Source organism: Schistocerca americana, chromosome 5 (genome assembly GCF_021461395.2).
Source record: "Schistocerca americana isolate TAMUIC-IGC-003095 chromosome 5, iqSchAmer2.1, whole genome shotgun sequence".
NCBI classification, from domain to species: Eukaryota; Metazoa; Arthropoda; class Insecta; order Orthoptera; family Acrididae; genus Schistocerca; species Schistocerca americana.
The window spans coordinates 450,536,159-450,554,568 of NC_060123.1; the positions used below are offsets into that span (position 1 = coordinate 450,536,159).

At 37.7% G+C, this 18,410-nt stretch overlaps 1 protein-coding gene across 6 annotated transcripts in view; it reads right to left on the reverse strand.

Annotated features, from left to right (window-relative positions):
* The window catches only part of LOC124615414 (neuroglian), a 92,357-nt gene that overhangs the window by 45,495 nt on the left and 28,452 nt on the right, over positions 1–18,410 (reverse strand). For all 6 annotated transcript variants that reach the window (XM_047143284.1, XM_047143285.1, XM_047143281.1 and 3 more), the window contains exons 8-15: positions 17,193–17,383; positions 16,499–16,774; positions 13,993–14,170; positions 10,792–10,883; positions 10,008–10,289; positions 5,011–5,198; positions 4,114–4,293; positions 3,111–3,345 (exon numbers count right to left, since the gene is read on the reverse strand). In XM_047143284.1, coding sequence (XP_046999240.1) covers positions 3,111–3,345; positions 4,114–4,293; positions 5,011–5,198; positions 10,008–10,289; positions 10,792–10,883; positions 13,993–14,170; positions 16,499–16,774; positions 17,193–17,383 — 1,622 coding nt within the window. The remainder of the gene's footprint in view (positions 1–3,110; positions 3,346–4,113; positions 4,294–5,010; positions 5,199–10,007; positions 10,290–10,791; positions 10,884–13,992; positions 14,171–16,498; positions 16,775–17,192; positions 17,384–18,410) is intronic.

Sequence of the window (18,410 nt, forward strand, 5' to 3'; positions counted from 1 at the left end):
GGGGAAGGAGACCAGACAGCGTGGTCATCGGTCTCATCAGATTAGGGAAGGATTGGGAAGGAAGTCGGCCGTGCCCTTTCAGAGGAACCATCCCGGCATTTGCGTGGAGTGATTTAGGGAAATCACGGAAAACCTAAATCAGGATGGCCGGACGCTCCTCCCGAATGCGAGTCCAGTGTCTAACCACTGCGCCACCCCGCTCGGTGAGATAATAGGCCTCATTGCACTTGCACAGCTACGATGACCCAGGAAGCCCATATGTTTGTACATGTAAAACATTAAAAGATCTTGCATTAAAATGAATCTAACATCAACAGCTGTCATGTCACGCTCATTGGAGGCAATTTGTTGTTAAGAAGCATTGCATAGTCTTCCTAAAGCCTTTGGCACACTTTGCTGTTGGCAGACGCTTGTATGAGCACTGTGTTTTGTTGTTGTATATGGCACATTTCCTTTGCGACTTAAGTTTTATTTTCGTTTTTTCTCTCTCGTTCATGTTTTGTTGTTGCAGTTTTATTCTGCAGAAGTGGGATACAGTAATATTCTTTGTTAGAGTATTGGTTCTTACCAGTTAAAATCACAAAAATGTAACTAAAAACTAAAACAATGAAAAATTCCCGGACCCGGTTGTCCCAGGTCGTATACACCCTGTCTCACCTGTCAAGCGCCTGCTTTCTTTGGAATTACAATTATTACATTTTTCTTGAAGTCTGAGCATATTTTGCCTGTATCATACAACTTGGACACCAGGTGGTAAAATTTTGTTATGGCTGGCTCTCCCAAGGATATCAGTAATTCTCAGAGAATGTTGTCTACTGCAGGGGCTTTGTTTTGACACGTCTTTCAATGCTCTGGTCAAATTCTTCTCTCAGTGTCATATCTCCCATCTCACCTTCATCTACTTCATTTTCCTTTCTATAAAATTGACAGTACAGTCCTTCTATAGAGTTCTTCCACCTTTCAGTTTTCCCTTCTTTGCTTAGTACTGGTTTTCCATCTAAGCTCTTTCTATTCATACAGCTGCTTCTCTTGTCTCCAAATATTTCTTTAACTTTCCTATAGGCAGTATCTAGCTTTCCCTACATCCTTACATTTGTCCTCTAGCCATTCCTGCTTGGCAATTTTGCACTTCCTATCCACCTCATTTTTTAGACATTTCTATTCACTTTTGTCTTCTTCATTTGCAGCATTTTTATATTTTCTCCCTTGATCAATTAAATTCAATATTTCCTGGTCTATCTAAGGATTTCTACTACCTCGTCTTTTTATCTACTTGATTCTCTGCTGCCTTCACTATTTCATCCCTCAAAGCTACCCATCCAATCTTCTACTGTGATCCTACCCCCTTTTCAATTAGTTGCTGCCTAAAACTCTTTCTGAAACCCCCAACAAACACTGGTTCTTTCAACTTATCCAAGGTTCATATCTTTAATTTTGTAAGTTTTTGCAACTTTGTTTAGTTTTAATCTACAGTTTATAAACAATAAATTGTGGTCAAAGGCCACATCTACTCCTGGAAATGTCTTACAGTTTAAAATCTGGTTCTGAAATCTCTCTCTTCCCATTATATAATCTATTTGAAAACTTCTGGTGTCTCCAGGTCCCTGCCATGTATACAACCTTCTTTTATGATTCTTAAACCAAGTGTTTATAGATGATTAAATTATGCTCCGTGCAATATTCTATCAGGCAGTTTCCCCTTTTATTCCTTACCCTCAGTCTATATTCACCTACTATTGAATTACAGCCCCCCATCACAATCAAATTTTCCTCTTCCTTAACTATCTCAACAGTTTCTTTTGTCTCGTCATAAAATTTTTCAATCTCTTCATCAGCAGCACAGCTAGTGGAAACATAAAACTTGTACTACTGTGGAGGGTGTTGGTTTCATGTTTCTTGGTTACAATAATGGACTCACCATGCTGTTCATGGTAGCTTACCCATGTTCGTATTTTCTTATACACTATTAAACATACTACTACATTACCCCTACCTGATTTCATATTTATAACCTGATACTCACTCCACTAATCCCCACAATCTTTAACTTCACCCTATCTATTTCCCTTTTTAAGTTTTCTAACGTACCTGCCCAATTAAGAGATCTAAAATTCTGTGGTCTGACCTGTAGAATGCCAGTTTTGCTTTTTCCTGATGACTCCATTGTCCTGAGTAGTCCCCCGCCTGGAGATCTGAATGGGGAACTCTTTTACCTCCTGAATATTTTACCCAAGATGATGCCATCATTAAACATACAGTAGAGCTGCATGCCTAAGCTAAGGTTCTATATTTGGTGGTTTATCTATTTATACTTGCATGTTATGAAAACATTCAGATTAACTGGAGCTCCACAATAAACACTTCCCAAAACACAACGTTTTCTGTGCAATTCATCGTACTGAAGTGTCAAGAATTGTGGTGCCAGAGAATAAAACTGTTACCAACAAAGTAAGCTGAAAATATAATAAAGTTACATCTACGACATGACTTATTTATATGTAGGAAATGAACTGTAAGGTAAGTGAACATGAGCCTTGAGGAAAAAAATCAAGATCTAATTTCAACACTGAATCACTATCAGTTAATAATATTAGTGAATTGCAACTCTCACATTCCTCACATTTTTACAAAAGAACATGGAAAATGCCTACTTACAGCTGACCCGTTTCCACACTAACTTTCCATCCCTCTACTCGACAGTTGGCAGTTAAAAGTTTACATTCCTTCATTCTCTTTCATTTTCTTACCCCCCCCCCCCTGCCCCCCACCTCCTCCCTGAGAGTTACGGAAGCTTCACCACCATCCTATGGTGGGAAGTCAGATAATAATTAGTTCAATATTCTCCTCATTACATAAGCACAGCCTCCGTAATCTCTCTTGCTTGATAAAAGTTTTTTTGTACATATGAGAGCTTTTCATGTATATGGTGTTTCTATGCTTGTTTTTTGTCCAATCTTTGCAAGAGTGAACAGCCATTTCATTATAAGGGGTAACTATTTAGCTCCAATTAGTTTACAAGGATTCATGTGAGCACAAATTATAGCAATTATCACAGGACCCAGTACAAGATTGAACTACTTATCGCACAAAATGAACAGAGCTGTTCTTACCATCTTCTCCAGAGTACCCAATGACCTCCCGAGGGGAGACATTTGATTCTCCCATTTCATTGATGGCAACAACCTTAATACGGTATTCTTGGAAAGTTGGCTGTCCTGTCACTTCAAACTGTGATTGCTGCCAGTCTGTTATGTCTCTGGAAGTCCACTGTGTTCCATCAATATTGCGTCTCCAATACACACGGTATGAAAAGCCTGGTGCATTATGTTCAATCTCAGGCATTGGCTGCAGAAGGATAAATACTATTAATAATAAATCATAATAATATGAACATTTTCATAAAAGAATTTACATACAAAAATATCAGTAAAATCCCATATTTCAAATACTATATGCAAACGCACATACCCAGGATTCCATGCAGGTGTGTAACGAAATTACTTCTGAATGATAATTTGCTCATAAAGAGAATGAACATTAAGTAACCTCATATTTTGTGACATCTAGTAGTGTGACAAACAGTATGTTCAAGTGTGATTAAAATATTTATTTACTACTTTCATAATGGGAAAAATAATTTTATACAGCATGACAAGGTTCTTTACTTGCCAAATTCCTCAATCAAATGATTTGGGGAATTTCATAAATAATATGCTGGAAAGTTGGCTTTGGATAATCTCTCTCTCTCTCTCTGTGTGTGTATGTGTGTGTGTGTGTGTGTGTGTGTGTGTGTGTGAATTCACACTAATAAATGGAAAGGTAACTTCGTATCATTACAGCCCTCATATTGGTTGAGTGGAAATTCATTGTTGTATACTGTCACTTCTCTTTCTCCCTGCATAGATTTTTCAAGGCAGATGTCAGGAAAGAGCAACCTAAGCATACAATGAGGGGCTAAGAAGCCAAAAGAGATGATAAGCAACTGGCAATGGTACACGGTACTGTCTGCCTCTCCCTACACAAAATGAATCCCTCAGCAGCCTTCTTTGGTGTACACTACTCTAGTCCCAGACCTGACTGCTACAAACCAATGTGGTGTATAGGTATACTTACTGTCCAACTAATGACTATATTGCTTGGGTCTGTTCCCTTCCCTTCCACATTATCTGGATTCTTGTAGGGGACATCAGGTGGTGTCGAACACATCAGGGAGTGTTGTGAAGCTTGTGACTGACCAATCTTGTTTACAGCTATCACTCGGAAAGTGTAGTTTGCCCAAGGACTCATACCAACCTGCAAGCAAACAAAAGTTATGACAATATAAGACACTGCTGTAAATAAAATGAAAGTTAAACGGGACATACTCTTTGCAATGATTTACAAATGCTCAAAGTATGAGCAAAAATATTAATGGTGTAATTCAAAATACAACATAGTAAATACAACATATTAAAATGAAACTTCTGTACAACGCAGAAAAGGCATTAGGCCAAGATATATGAGCACACCACATAATTCTTTCGGTACTGATGTGTGTATTACCGTGCAGCATACTTAAATCTTTGAAACAATATTGCACTCACTTCTCTCTGAAATGCCATGCCATGCCATACATTTGTATTTGAAAACAAATGACAGCAAGGTAGGGAGGGCATTTCAAACAAACAAACATTTTATATAGAAAGTGATATTAACTGCTGCTTCTGTCTATGTTGTCTACTAAAACTTTCCACATCTTCCTTTGTGATATTTGTCTTCACTCATTCAGTAACGTTCACAAACTCTGTTACTCATCACATTAACAAAGACCTATTTCCAGGAAAGCATACAAAACTTTTCCATCAAAAATACACACTAAAATCAATATTTCCCAGTTTATGTTTTTTACATGACACAAATATAAACAAAGAAACTGGTGCTCCTTAAATGAATATATTCAAAATAACTATTTACTCTTAACATTTAACACAGCAATAAAGCAAAACTGCTAATTAAAGTATCTGCACTAACCGTATAGGACATGTCAGTAGCAGGAACAGAATCCACAGCTACTTCCCACGAATCAGGAGTGAAGCTAGTGTTATACTGTATAATATACCGTAAAATTGGAGCACGATTGTCACCCATTGGCTTCCAGTTAATACGAGCTTCTCGTTTGCTGCATGTTACATACTGCAATTCTGGAGGATTTGGCACATCTGTCAAAATAACACACACATACTTAATAACTTCTGAAGTAAAGGAATACATCAAAATAATAATAATAATAATAATCTTTATTTCTGACAGCCAATATCATCTGTACTTTTATACATTACGTACAATGATCGACACATTTTATCTGCTTTATTCCTTAGTACTTTTAAGAAATTTAGGGGATAGCAGATATGAATACGGATGAACGAGTTAAAATTATCCTAGTTTAGGGTCTCCTGCAGCAAACAGTTCGAAGGTATATTTAAATTTGAGTGGAAGACACAAAACAGAAAGATGAAAAACCAAGGAAATTGAGCATTGCAATTCTGAAATCCACAATTATCGGGAGCTCAGCATAATTGTGTGAACACCTACTGCCTTTTATAAATGTAACCACCTATGTTTACTCTCGAAACAATGGAAACTCCAGGCAGGAGTATCAATAATGCTACTTTCCATACAGATAACATGCATAATTGCAGACAGGCACAATTAACAGACACTTACACATAAGATTTCAGCCTCAGCCTTAGTTGGAAAAAGAAAAACACAATTCCTTCATACAAGCAAGCACACCTCATGCACACATGACATTAGTTGGTGATCATGTATGTGGGAGGTGTGCTTGCTTGTGTGAATGAATGGTATGTGTTTCTCTTTTTCCAGGCCGAGGCCGAAGGCTTCTGTGTAAGTGTCTTAATGTGCCTGTCGGCATTTTGGCATGTCATCTTTTTGGTAAGTAGCAATTCATTTTTTCCTAAATAGTTTATGTTTACTCTCCAACTGACAAACCATTAGTTCATGCATTTGTACATATGCATAGCTACACAAATGCATATTCAGAAAACAAATGTTTTTGCTACTTAAAACAATCTCTTCTTTTTACTATTTCCACAAGAACTAAGTTTTCATTATTAAAAGCAATCACCTGTTTTTACTATTTACACAAGAGCTGTCATCTACTGTTAATACATGTAAAAAAGAAAAAGAAAGAAAGAAAGAAAGATTTAAATAAATAACAGCATGAGTGGAGAAAAAGTGCGACATTCATTCATGGAAACAAAAGGAAGTCAATCGCCTAGTATTACAAATCAATTTTTTAAGTTTATGTTGACATATGTGGTTCACATCCCATACTGAGCAGGATGTGAAAGATTGCATATCTCGCCAATATTACACAAATGCTACTTTTCTAGAGCTGCAGATATTGGTAGTTCAGTTGGCAGATGGAACTGCAACACATTTCCTTAGCTATGTCCCGATGAAGTTCATTTGTTTATTGCAAAACTGAAGTTCTATGATACGTGTGTGTGCGTGTGTGTGTACGTGCGTGTGCGCGTGAGCGCGCGGGCACTCATGTGGGTGTGCATGCACCCAAATGCAAATTTTTGGAAGCTTGCCTGCAATGGTGGGGTGACTGACAAAACTATGAGAGTTTTTCAATTGAATGTGAAAGAGAATTGACTTCTATTTTATTTTATGTTTAACCAATGAGTGAGAAACGCACAATTCCATTAACATATATATATATATATATATATATATATATATATATATATATATAAAAAAAACAAAGATGAGGTGACTTACCGAACAAAAGCGCTGGCAGGTCGATAGACACACAAACAAACACAAACATACACACAAAATTCAAGCTTTCGCAACAAACTGTTGCCTCATCAGGAAAGAGGGAAGGAGAGGGGAAGACGAAAGGAAGTGGGTTTTAAAGGAGAGGGTAAGGAGTCATTCCAATCCCGGGAGCGGAAAGACTTACCTTAGGGGGAAAAAAGGACGCACATATGTGCGTGTGTGCGAGTGTATACCTGTCCTTTTTTCCCCCTAAGGTAAGTCTTTCCGCTCCCGGGATTGGAATGACTCCTTACCCTCTCCTTTAAAACCCACTTCCTTTCGTCTTCCCCTCTCCTTCCCTCTTTCCTGATGAGGCAACAGTTTGTTGCGAAAGCTTGAATTTTGTGTGTATGTTTGTGTTTGTTTGTGTGTCTATCAACCTGCCAGCGCTTTTGTTCGGTAAGTCACCTCATCTTTGTTTTTATATATAATTTTTCCCACGTGGAATGTTTCCTTCCATTATATATATATATATATATATATAAATAAAAACACCCTCCCCCGGTGGTGGAATGAAGAACTTCATAGTCACACAATCCAATAGGTACACCTGGTGCAGATTAAATGAGTGATTGACAGCTACCGTATTTACTCAAATCTAAGCCGCACTCGAATCTAAGCCACACATGAAAAATGAGACTCGAAATCAACGAAAAAAAAAATTTCCCGAATCTAAGCCGCACCTGAAAGTTGACACTCGAAATTCAAGGGGAGAGAGAAGTTTTAGGCCGCACCTCCAAATCGAAACGAAGTTGGTCCATTGTAATATGAGACACAATTTAGGTCGAATGAATGGTGATACAGCTACAGTCGTAAGCTTAGCAGTTAAGCTTTACCAGGTAGCCATTGCTATGCGTCAGGCACTCCGTCCATATTTATACGGGTACCCTTCCTTTTTCACGTGCTTCGTCTGGTTTGAATTGATTGCTTATTTTTCTTTGATCTGATAAGTGCCGTTCTTTTTGTTATAGGTGTTTACGTCACTCTAAGCTGAAAATGCATTATTGTATTGTATCATGCATTGTTTGTCACATTCTGATAATGAGTGTTTACGGTCTGTCGCCGCTCGCGGCATGGCTTGCTTTTGTGCGCGCTACCGCCACTTACAAAAAAAAAGAGAGAGAGAGAGAGAGAGAGAAATCGTCTCATTAGTGAAACAATGGCAAGAGACTGCTATTTGTTGTTAGTTACACTGCTGCTTTCTTTGATAATGATCAACAAGAACTAAATAATAGACCGTGTATGATATAAGATGTTCTGAATGAGAGTTTAGCGAAAATTTTTCTCCGTTTGAAAATCTTTGCAGACGCCTCTTTAGTACATTACATTCTGCACAGAAATTAGGGTCATCTTAGGCTTAAAAATCTAGTCAATTGCCATGCTTCATTTCTGACTATCACTATTAGGCATAAGAATAATACGGATATAAACATGACGTGATAGGTATATTCTTCCGCGTTTGCTGTTGTCTCACTCTAATTTCGTAGTTTATTAGGCAGACAGGATTTAAATGAGATAGCAGCAAACACGAAAGAATACATGGCAAAATGTTTATATTCGTATAATTCTTATGGTGAAGAGAATACTGCATGTGATTCACAATTCAAAAAGTTCCTATTAGCAACCATCTCTTCTCACAGGTAGGAAAATTTCAGAATGTAGAGTTGGCCATATTGACAAACATCCCAGTCTTGCCATTCGGTTTTTCGTAGTACACTGAAATGCTGCTACATTCGAAGATGAACAATACGGAATTTGTATTTACTTCGTGGGATAATGTATGAAAATGCAGTGGTTGAAAGGCGGGGCGGAGAAAAAAGCTCGTCTTCCACCTTTTTTAAAAATTTATTTACTGACGCAGAGGTTTTGGCACCAGTATTTACCATTGTGCCTGCAAAACATGCCTGTGTAGCACTACATATATTCGACGGCTGAAGTTAGTTGTGGCGGCACCTACCAACATTTTTCAGAACTTCTGCATACTTTGCACTTGATTCTAAGCTGCAGGCGTTTTTTTGGATTACAAAAACCGGAAAAAAAGTGCGGCTTAGATTCGAGTAAATACGGTACTTGTTTACAGACTGCTACTGCAACAACATATCAGAGAACGAGCTCAGTCACACTTCCCATTCTGTCCCATCACAGTCATATGCTCTGCTACCTCAGGGGCAATTGCCACAGTCAGTTACAGGTGAACCAGTAACGTAACAATCATGAGTAGTTTTCATGGTTTCCACTGTTTGTGTGCAGTGTATTTATTTTATGTGACAATGTCATAAACTAGTTGCAAAAATATGCGGGAAAGTGATAAAGACTACTCCTATCCTGTTAAGCAAACCCAATTCTCAATATTAACAGACAGTGTGTGAATGCACCCAGAATGGAAATGCCCAGCTGCTCCTGCTGCCACAGCCATATCGTGTGTGCAGACAAATGTGAACCATCACCACATCCCATGCTTGACTGAACCAACATCACCCCCTTCCATGTTCGACTGTTAATCACTTTTGTTATTTTGATCGAGGGATAAGATGAAAATTTTTACTCAAGAAAGGTGAAAAAATATCTTACACTTGAGGAGCCCTTTGACTGACTACACACTGCAGACTTCCTCGGTAACACTACCTTAACATTGCTGGTTCTTCCAAAATGCCAAGTGGAGACACCATAATGACTGACATTTCTCAAAACTTTTACCTTCAAACTACATTTCTGAGAAATTACAACACTAAATATACAGCAGTTGTGTGTGTGTGTGTGTGTGTGTGTGTGTGTGTGTGATCTATTGTTGATGTAGGTCTTAATGGCCGAAAGCTTTATTTATGACAGTCTTTCTGTTGTGCCTTTCAGCAACTCAGCATCTCCGCTATATGGTGAATAGCAACTTTCCTTTTGATAATATTGTTACATTCCCTCCTGGATTTTCCATTGTTTGAGATATCAATAAGGCTTTTCAACATGCACGAACAGAAAAATTAAAATCACAGATATATCAGCAATGATTATTTGACGTATTTTGCAAATGAATAGTGATGTTAAATCCCAACACCTCATATTTATGGCCATAAACATGGTTATTTCAACACACAAATAAAATAAGCAACAAACATAGAACCAATTCTTTTAACATACTACTGCTGTCAATGTATTCCAGTTAAATAAAAAGCTACAGATTCACCAACCTTGAACCGTGAGTGTAGCAGAAGCTGTTGCTTCATCCAGCTCTGTACGGGCAACACAAGTATAAGTGCCTGAATCCAGTTCGATGGCCTTTGTTATGGTAAGAGATGTATCAGACGATTGGATGAAGCGTGGTTCTGCTTCAAAATCAATCAGCTGACCCTTCTTCATCCAGTCAACTGTCAGCTGAAGTGAATTATCAGCAACAGCATTGCATCTAAATGTAGCAGACATTCCCGCTGCCACTTCGTAGTCTTCAGGTTCTGTGGTAATCCGTGTGTGCTCTGCAAATAATTCGACACTTTAACTGGTTGTTACTAGTAGAGACGTGACCGATATTAACAGAGTAGAAGTGGCAGTTCTGTCAGTAATGCTCACAACTGACTTATAATATCCTTTTATTGAAACAATCACACCAATATTTCACAATTTAACTGGTTTCAGACACACAATGATAATGCACTGTGAGCACCTGGTGTCCCTGTATGCATATAAGGAATGTTTGATTTGACTTGGAAGGTTAGCACTATGTGGTTGATATATAATATATATGATGTACAGGTTGCATGTTCATAATTGTACCTAAAAGGAAGCTGTCTTTTAAGGACAAAATAAACAAAAATAAATGTGGAAGGGTACTGTTTTTGCTTTGGTTACTGGAATTTCCACTGTGCACACATCATCAGTGAAAATGCTTAAATGACAGTGATGTCATTAAGCTAAATTAGTCTGAAAAAAATATTTAATGGTAAACTAAAAGTAATGATGATCAAAAACACTACTGACCTTTGACTGTAAGTTTTCCTGATGCATCCTGATGACCAAATTTGTTCTCTGCATAACACGTGTAGTCACCCCCATCTGAATAGTTAACATCCCTGGAAAATTGTCACTGAAATTAGCAATACATCTTTTATGGTGCATACACCTGAGGAAACTGACAAAATTGTCAAACATCAACCGTACACATTTACATATGTATGTAATGCAATTTTGGGATGCATAATACTTTTAAGAACATTTTAATATCAAGCTAATAAAGCAATCCACATGAACCTCAGTGAAACACATGTAGTCCAATCAACAAAGGAAAATTAGGGGAAACAAACTGCATAGTCACAAATTTTTGTACAGTGCTAGGAGAGAGTGTCATGAGCAACACACTAAAAATTTCCACACGTGGCATGTGAGCATTAGGGTGGGGTGGGGGTGGGGCATTTAAATATCATTTTTTATCGTTTTCTTTAATAACTTCCAGCAAAAATGTTTCCCAGTACAAAACTGAACTATGTTAAACTTCCTACAAAAAAAGTCCCTATTAATTTTTTTCTCTATGACTAATAGTTTGCACACAGATTATTAAACATGTCTTACTTGTATAAAATTACTGTTTACTGTTAAATGAAGTGGGTTAAGAACAAATATTACACGTGTGTGCCATGTCTAAGTGCAGTAGAGCCGTACTAGGGGATAAACTGTGTTCTCGGATTTTAAAAGGGTGTAAGGGGCACAGATGGAGTGTAGAAGTGCAAGGAAGATAGGCTGTTGGGTTGTGGTCATTCACCTCCCCTCCTTCAAAGTTCTGTAAACCAAACCACAAACTGGTGATTTCCCAATATGTACCTCTCTACGTCATAGGAATCAACTAGAGGGTGTTACACAAAGTTATATCAACTCGCTGCCTTATGGATCACTGGTGTTGCAGAGTGCCGAGGTGACTGGGCTGTGTTTATTTTACCCAAAGAGGACTGATACTACAGAATATAGATATCAATTACTAATAATACTAATGCAGGAAACACATATGGACAGAATCTAAGTAAATCTTTATTTACTATTCTGCACTGCTTGAGGAGAAATCAATTCTTAATCATTCTGTATGGCATCTGTAATATTCTTCTGGGGAAGGTAACTCCCCCACCACGAGCACTGTATACTTTTCATTTTGCAGATAGTCTATACCTCCGCAGCATTTCCTGTCCATTTCTCTTACATCAGCAGACAATATAACTTTCCCAAGTTTGTGTTTATATACTAGATTTATTTGTAGTTTATTGAATGAGTACTCATTTTCAGTTGTTAAGTGAACTTTTATGTAAAATATGTTCCTATAAACAATGGCTGAGAAGTGTATAATGTGTAAGTGTTATGTTTCAGCCACCTTTGTAGTGGTGGGAAAACGGATGGATAGGTAAAATGTGGTACTTTACTGCTGTCTGTCACTGACAGCATATTGTAAAGCCATGTAGTTGTGTTCTAGTCACTCGGTGGCGAATAAATGAATGATCAAAAAGCTACTGCACTTCTCCCACCACCAATTTTGTTACTGGTAGATAGCATAAAGCTCTTCCACTGATAAATTGCTAGCACTTGTACAGTGGGCTGCAATGAGTAGAGCCACTTACCATATGTCCACAGTATGTCTTTGAAGGTGGCTGTGAATGCTTCTGATCATGTTCATGTCTAGAACCATAATCTGCTATAATGCACTGCTTGATTGATGTTGAAATATCATAAGTTCCAATGCATAGGGACATAATTTCAGTCTCTGGGCCTCTTCAGCCATTGGGAGAGCTGACGCTGAGGTGATGCATTTGATACCACCGATGATGTAAAAATATTCCAGCCATTGAAAGTGAAGACAGTAAAATTTACACTACCGAAAACATACTGACAGTATATTACACTTGGGACAGGCTCTCCATTGTGGCAGAAATCTGACAGTTCTAGATGTTTAACTTTTTTATATAGTAGCTCACATGACTGCAAATAAGCACTCATTTAATAAACTGAAAACAAACAAAGTATATAAATGTGAGATCAGTGAAGTTATTTTGTCTAACGATATAAGAGAGCTGGGTAGGAGATGCTGGGGAGGTATAGTCTGTCTCCAAAATGAAAAGCCAACAGGGGTCATAGTCACAGAGCTTGCCTTCCCCAAAAGAATGCTACAGCTGGCTTTCAGGATGACCAAGAAGCAATTTTCCCTTGAGCAAAAGTAGAACAGTGTGAAATGTTGATTTTTTTAAATAATAGAACATGCCCAATCTTTTAATTAAGCCTAAAATACATTAAGAATAAATTACCCTCCTGTAAATATATCTGCAAAGTAAGGAGAAAAGGTCACGATTTTTTTTGCTGTTCCAGTACAGAAAGATCGAGAGAAATGTTTATGTATCGAAACTGTGAAGCAAGCTGAAGGCAGTTGCCGTAATTTTTTTTGGATTATAAAAAAGCAGGAGCTGTGAGCACTCACTCACTCACTCACTCAATCTCTCTCTCTCTCTCTCTCTCTCTCGTTCGTTTTCAATGGCTGTTTCACAAATGTAAGTGTCGCTCTGTAACGTTTGGCACATAATTACGCTAATTTAATTTCAAAATCTGTGTTTTAATTAAGACTGTACTTTCCTTTTTCATTAATTCCACATTTCAAATTATTATGCTGCATTTTAGAACTTTTTCAGACTGCAGCGAAGAAGAGTTGCCAACAAACTGTTGGGTGGCCACAGCCAAACACTACTAGTGTTCAAACGGCTATTACTTTATCAAACTTTTACTTCAGCGTTCCTGAGATATCTTTTACCGGTCTTTTCTATCAGTATCCGGGCAATGTGATTACACAAGCTCCGTAATTTTTAGATCAGTCGCTGGCCTCTAAACAATGCCATCGGTCAACATTCTTGTCGGCTGATAGGAATCTGATGTTGGTTGGCGGAATATATAATTTCATCATCCACAAATAAAAATTTTTCTTTGCAGCATTTTATCATTTTAGAAGCTTGCCAACACCAAAAGTGATAAATATAATATTAAATTATTATTTTTTAAATACCAGTAATATTAAATTGGGCAGAGATTTACATACTCATATATACTGTCCATATGTGTTTCTTTTTCATTAGATCAACTCATTTGCTTGAGTTGAGGGTTAAATACCAACAAGTAAATTTATAGCTACAACTCTTTTTGACACAACAATTAAAATACCTTATTTCCAGGTCCCCATTGTCCAGAGTAGTGTATCTCCCACCGGTTAGCTCCTTTCCATTACGTATCCATTTCACCTGTGGCTTGGGAGCTCCAAATGTCCTGCATAACAGCGTTACCGTTCTGCCGTCCACTGTCTGTTCACTACGTGGTGGCTCAGTTATTTCAGGTGGCAAAGCTGCAACATCATGTCTTACATAACATATTTTCAACATGATATTTTCCTTTGCCCCCACCTCCCAAATAAGTGTTAATCAGACTTAATACCAGTATATTAAAATTGCATTGCTCATAAAAAGTAATGCAAGTTTGAAACAATACCAATGGTCATTCGAAAAAAATATTATAATGGAGTACCTGACATAGATTAGAAGCATTTTAACAATGAAAATCTCCAAGAAAGCACAGCAAGAAGTAATGAGAAAGTAGAATAAAGTCCTCATGTCATCGACAGAACAATAATTCTATATTTTATTAAAAATAAACTGTTTCCTGAAGAAGAGATTTTTCATTAAAATAAAATTTTGTTAGTTCAACAAGAGATATCTGAATAATTCAGTCTTGGTACAGTACTTAGTCCCAAAGTGAGTACAGAGGTTCATTCTAGCTTTTCAGTTGATTGAGTTTAAGGATTTTAAATTTTTTTTTACTAATTATTATTTGGGAAAAATATGTACAGTTGGGAGGGAGGGCGGGAGAGGGGGAGAGAGAGGGGGGGGAGAGAGGGGGGATGGGGAGAGAGAGGGGGGGGAGGGGGAGAGAGAGGGGGGGGGAGGCAGGAAGGCGATGAAGTTTGATTACACATGACGGAAAACACCTTCCATGTTGCCATGTATTACAAAACTGCTTTTGAGAACAACAAGTGAACTTGCATCAGCACTAAAGTATAGCTATGCCACAGTCTACAGGAGAGCATTTATTGTCATCCAGTACTGTTTGTGACAAGGCACCTGGAGGAAGACTAAACCTGACTGGCTGTTAGACTTGGGCTCCTCCAGGAAAATTTTGCAACATTATAGTGCTCTTGTGATAAGGAATGCATCAAAGTTAAAAATCTATTTTTAACACTGTAATATCAGGAAATAATAAGAATATGACATGTATATTAACTGCTGTGATACAGGAAAGACGTCATAAACTGTGTAACTACCACAAATTCGAGGGAAAATTTATTTGATTTTTTTTTTTTAATTTGGGGTAACTATAATCAAGATCTTACTACATATGCAATAATTAGACATTTATCTCTACAATAGTTAAAAATAGTGATATCAATATAATGGAAGGAAACATTCCACGTGGGAAAAATTATATACAAAAACAAAGATGAGGTGACTTACCGAACAAAAGCGTTGGCAGGTCGATAGACACACAAACAAACACAAACATACACACAAAATTCAAGCTTTCGCAACAAACTGTTGCCTCATCAGGAAAGAGGGAAGGAGAGGGGAAGACGAAAGGAAGTGGGTTTTAAGGGAGAGGGTAAGGAGTCATTCCAATCCCGGGAGCGGAAAGACTTACCTTAGGGGGAAAAAAGGACAGGTATACACTCGCACACACGCACATATCCATCCACACATACAGACACAAGCAGACATATTTAAAGACCTAACAGAAAGAGGAAAATAAAACGACAGAAAAGATTTCGAAATGCAACAGTGACAATAACAAACGTAATTGTTGGATTCAAATTAATGATATCAATATAATGGAAGGAAACATTCCACGTGGGAAAAATTATATATAAAAACAAAGATGAGGTGACTTACCGAACAAAAGCGTTGGCAGGTCGATAGACACACAAACAAACACAAACATACACACAAAATTCAAGCTTTCGCAACAAACTGTTGCCTCATCAGGAAAGAGGGAAGGAGAGGGGAAGACGAAAGGAAGTGGGTTTTAAGGGAGAGGGTAAGGAGTCATTCCAATCCCGGGAGCGGAAAGACTTACCTTAGGGGGAAAAAAGGACAGGTATACACTCGCACACACGCACATATCCATCCACACATACAGACACAAGCAGACATATTTAAATATGTCTGCTTGTGTCTGTATGTGTGGATGGATATGTGCGTGTGTGCGAGTGTATACCTGTCCTTTTTTCCCCCTAAGGTAAGTCTTTCCGCCCCCGGGATTGGAATGACTCCTTACCCTCTCCCTTAAAACCCACTTCCTTTCGTCTTCCCCTCTCCTTCCCTCTTTCCTGATGAGGCAACAGTTTGTTGCGAAAGCTTGAATTTTGTGTGTATGTTTGTGTTTGTTTGTGTGTCTATCGACCTGCCAACGCTTTTGTTCGGTAAGTCACCTCATCTTTGTTTTTATATATAGTTAAAAATAGCATTTATGAAATGAATAATGTACTGAAATGAAATGAAGGTATTAACAGGAATGAAATCAATAACATGTAATGACATGTAATTATACAAACACAATCAATTGCAATATAGTATGTGTTGTGAATAGTTTTAGACAACTCTACCCAATAAAATAAAGTACGTACCTAACACATTAACATACACATCTTTGTACACATAGCCATGACTATTGGTAGCGTTGCATCCATAGTTGCCAGTGTCCTTTTTTGAAAGCCTCTCAATAGTAATGCTATTTGTGGTGACTTTACGGCGTGGATTTGGTGGTGCCTCACTGATTGGTCGCCCATTGTGGATCCACTTAATCTGGGGATCAGGAACACCTTCGGCTTCACATCGGAAAGTTACAGTTTCATCTTCCGCTGCATTGATAATTTCAGGCTCAACAGTGAAATATGGTGCAGCTGTGAAGAACAGGCATATTACAATGAATACAATGGCTGCATAAGTGTACTTGTAAAAAATTATAATTTCAACAAATTACACGAAATGTTGCTCAAAAGTTGTTGTATGTTCAGAGCAGAATCATACATACTACGCCTAGACCTTCCATGAATTACGATGTTTAGTCAATTTAAGAGCAAATGAAGTCCTTTTATGATGGAACATTCCAACTGCCTGACTTAATAATTTTTGCAATATATTTACTATGAGGGAAATTTAATGCTACTTCAGACAGTGCAGTTATTCTAGTACGCTTACAAGTTGCACAATACAGAAATATTCCAGAGAATAATACAAGAATATTTAAAGCTATATGATGCTTTAGAATTTACGACATTCTGCAAAACAGAAACTCAACAAGTGTGATTGTAAACTCACCCATAACTTGTAGATTTATGGAATATGACTGGGCACCACCAACACCATTACTAGCCTCACAGGTGTATGCACCTGAATCATTGTAATTTACATGTTTTATTACTAAGCTCTTTCCATAATTGCCTTGTGTTATTCTGTCTGACGGCTGGATGGATCTGCCATCTTTACTCCAGACTATTTGGGGCAGAGGCCTGAAAACATAAAAATGAAGTGGAGTATAGGAAAAGTTGGAAAATCAACTAAAAAACAACAACAATGAAAGAAACTACCAACAAGGCACTTCCAAAACTAATTACTTGGAGGAAAAAATGTACCTTATTTCTTAGACACTACATCTGAAGAAGAAAAAATATACAAAAGTCTTTACTTTACACCTTTATTTTAAAAAATTAAATAAAGAAATATAAGTTGGACATTTAAGGGGTAATAAAAATGAAATGCTAAAAGTGTTTTGCAATATTGTATAAAAACAGCTCTGAGGTACTGAGAATCTTAACCAGCAAGTATCAGCTAGTACTAAGAGAGCAGACAACTATAACAATGAGCACGAAATGAGGGTCAAAGTAGCATTATCCTCCACTGACATGCAGAAAGTCCATATTGTGACCACTGCTGTTTCTCAACATATGCTGTTTATGTCTTGTGCATTTCTCTCCCCAGATTTTGTTTTGAGATCACAAAGTGTCGGTTTACATATTTGACAGTAATAATGAATTCTCTATAGCCCATAGACCTCTGGTAGTTTAAGTGAGCCTGTGGAACTGCTTCATGCATTAAAAGCAGCTAACCACAATGCAATTTTGTTTTTGTTTTATATCTGTATGGCACCACCTTAGTTTTGCTGTAGATCCAGGCCACTATGGCTTGTATTCAGTACTGATGGCAGCCTTTTGCACTTTGTAACTGAAGTCTGGCAACAACACTGGCAGATGTCAGGAATCATTTCTTGCCATACAGAGTGTAGGTACTAATATATCAACGAAAATAATACATTTTTGAAAATATAATTGGATAGATAGCATCAGCAGGAGAAACACAGCTAAAAGATAAGGAAATGTTCAATGTTTTTGAGCCAGTGGCTCCTTCTGGTCAGGAGGGACGGGAGGGGGTATGAACCCCTGATCTGGGTTTCTAGGCAACTTTTCTGTAGCTCTACCATTTCCTAAACCTTGCCAGTCCTTTTCCTTCATCCCTCTTCCTTTCTTCTTCTACTCCTCT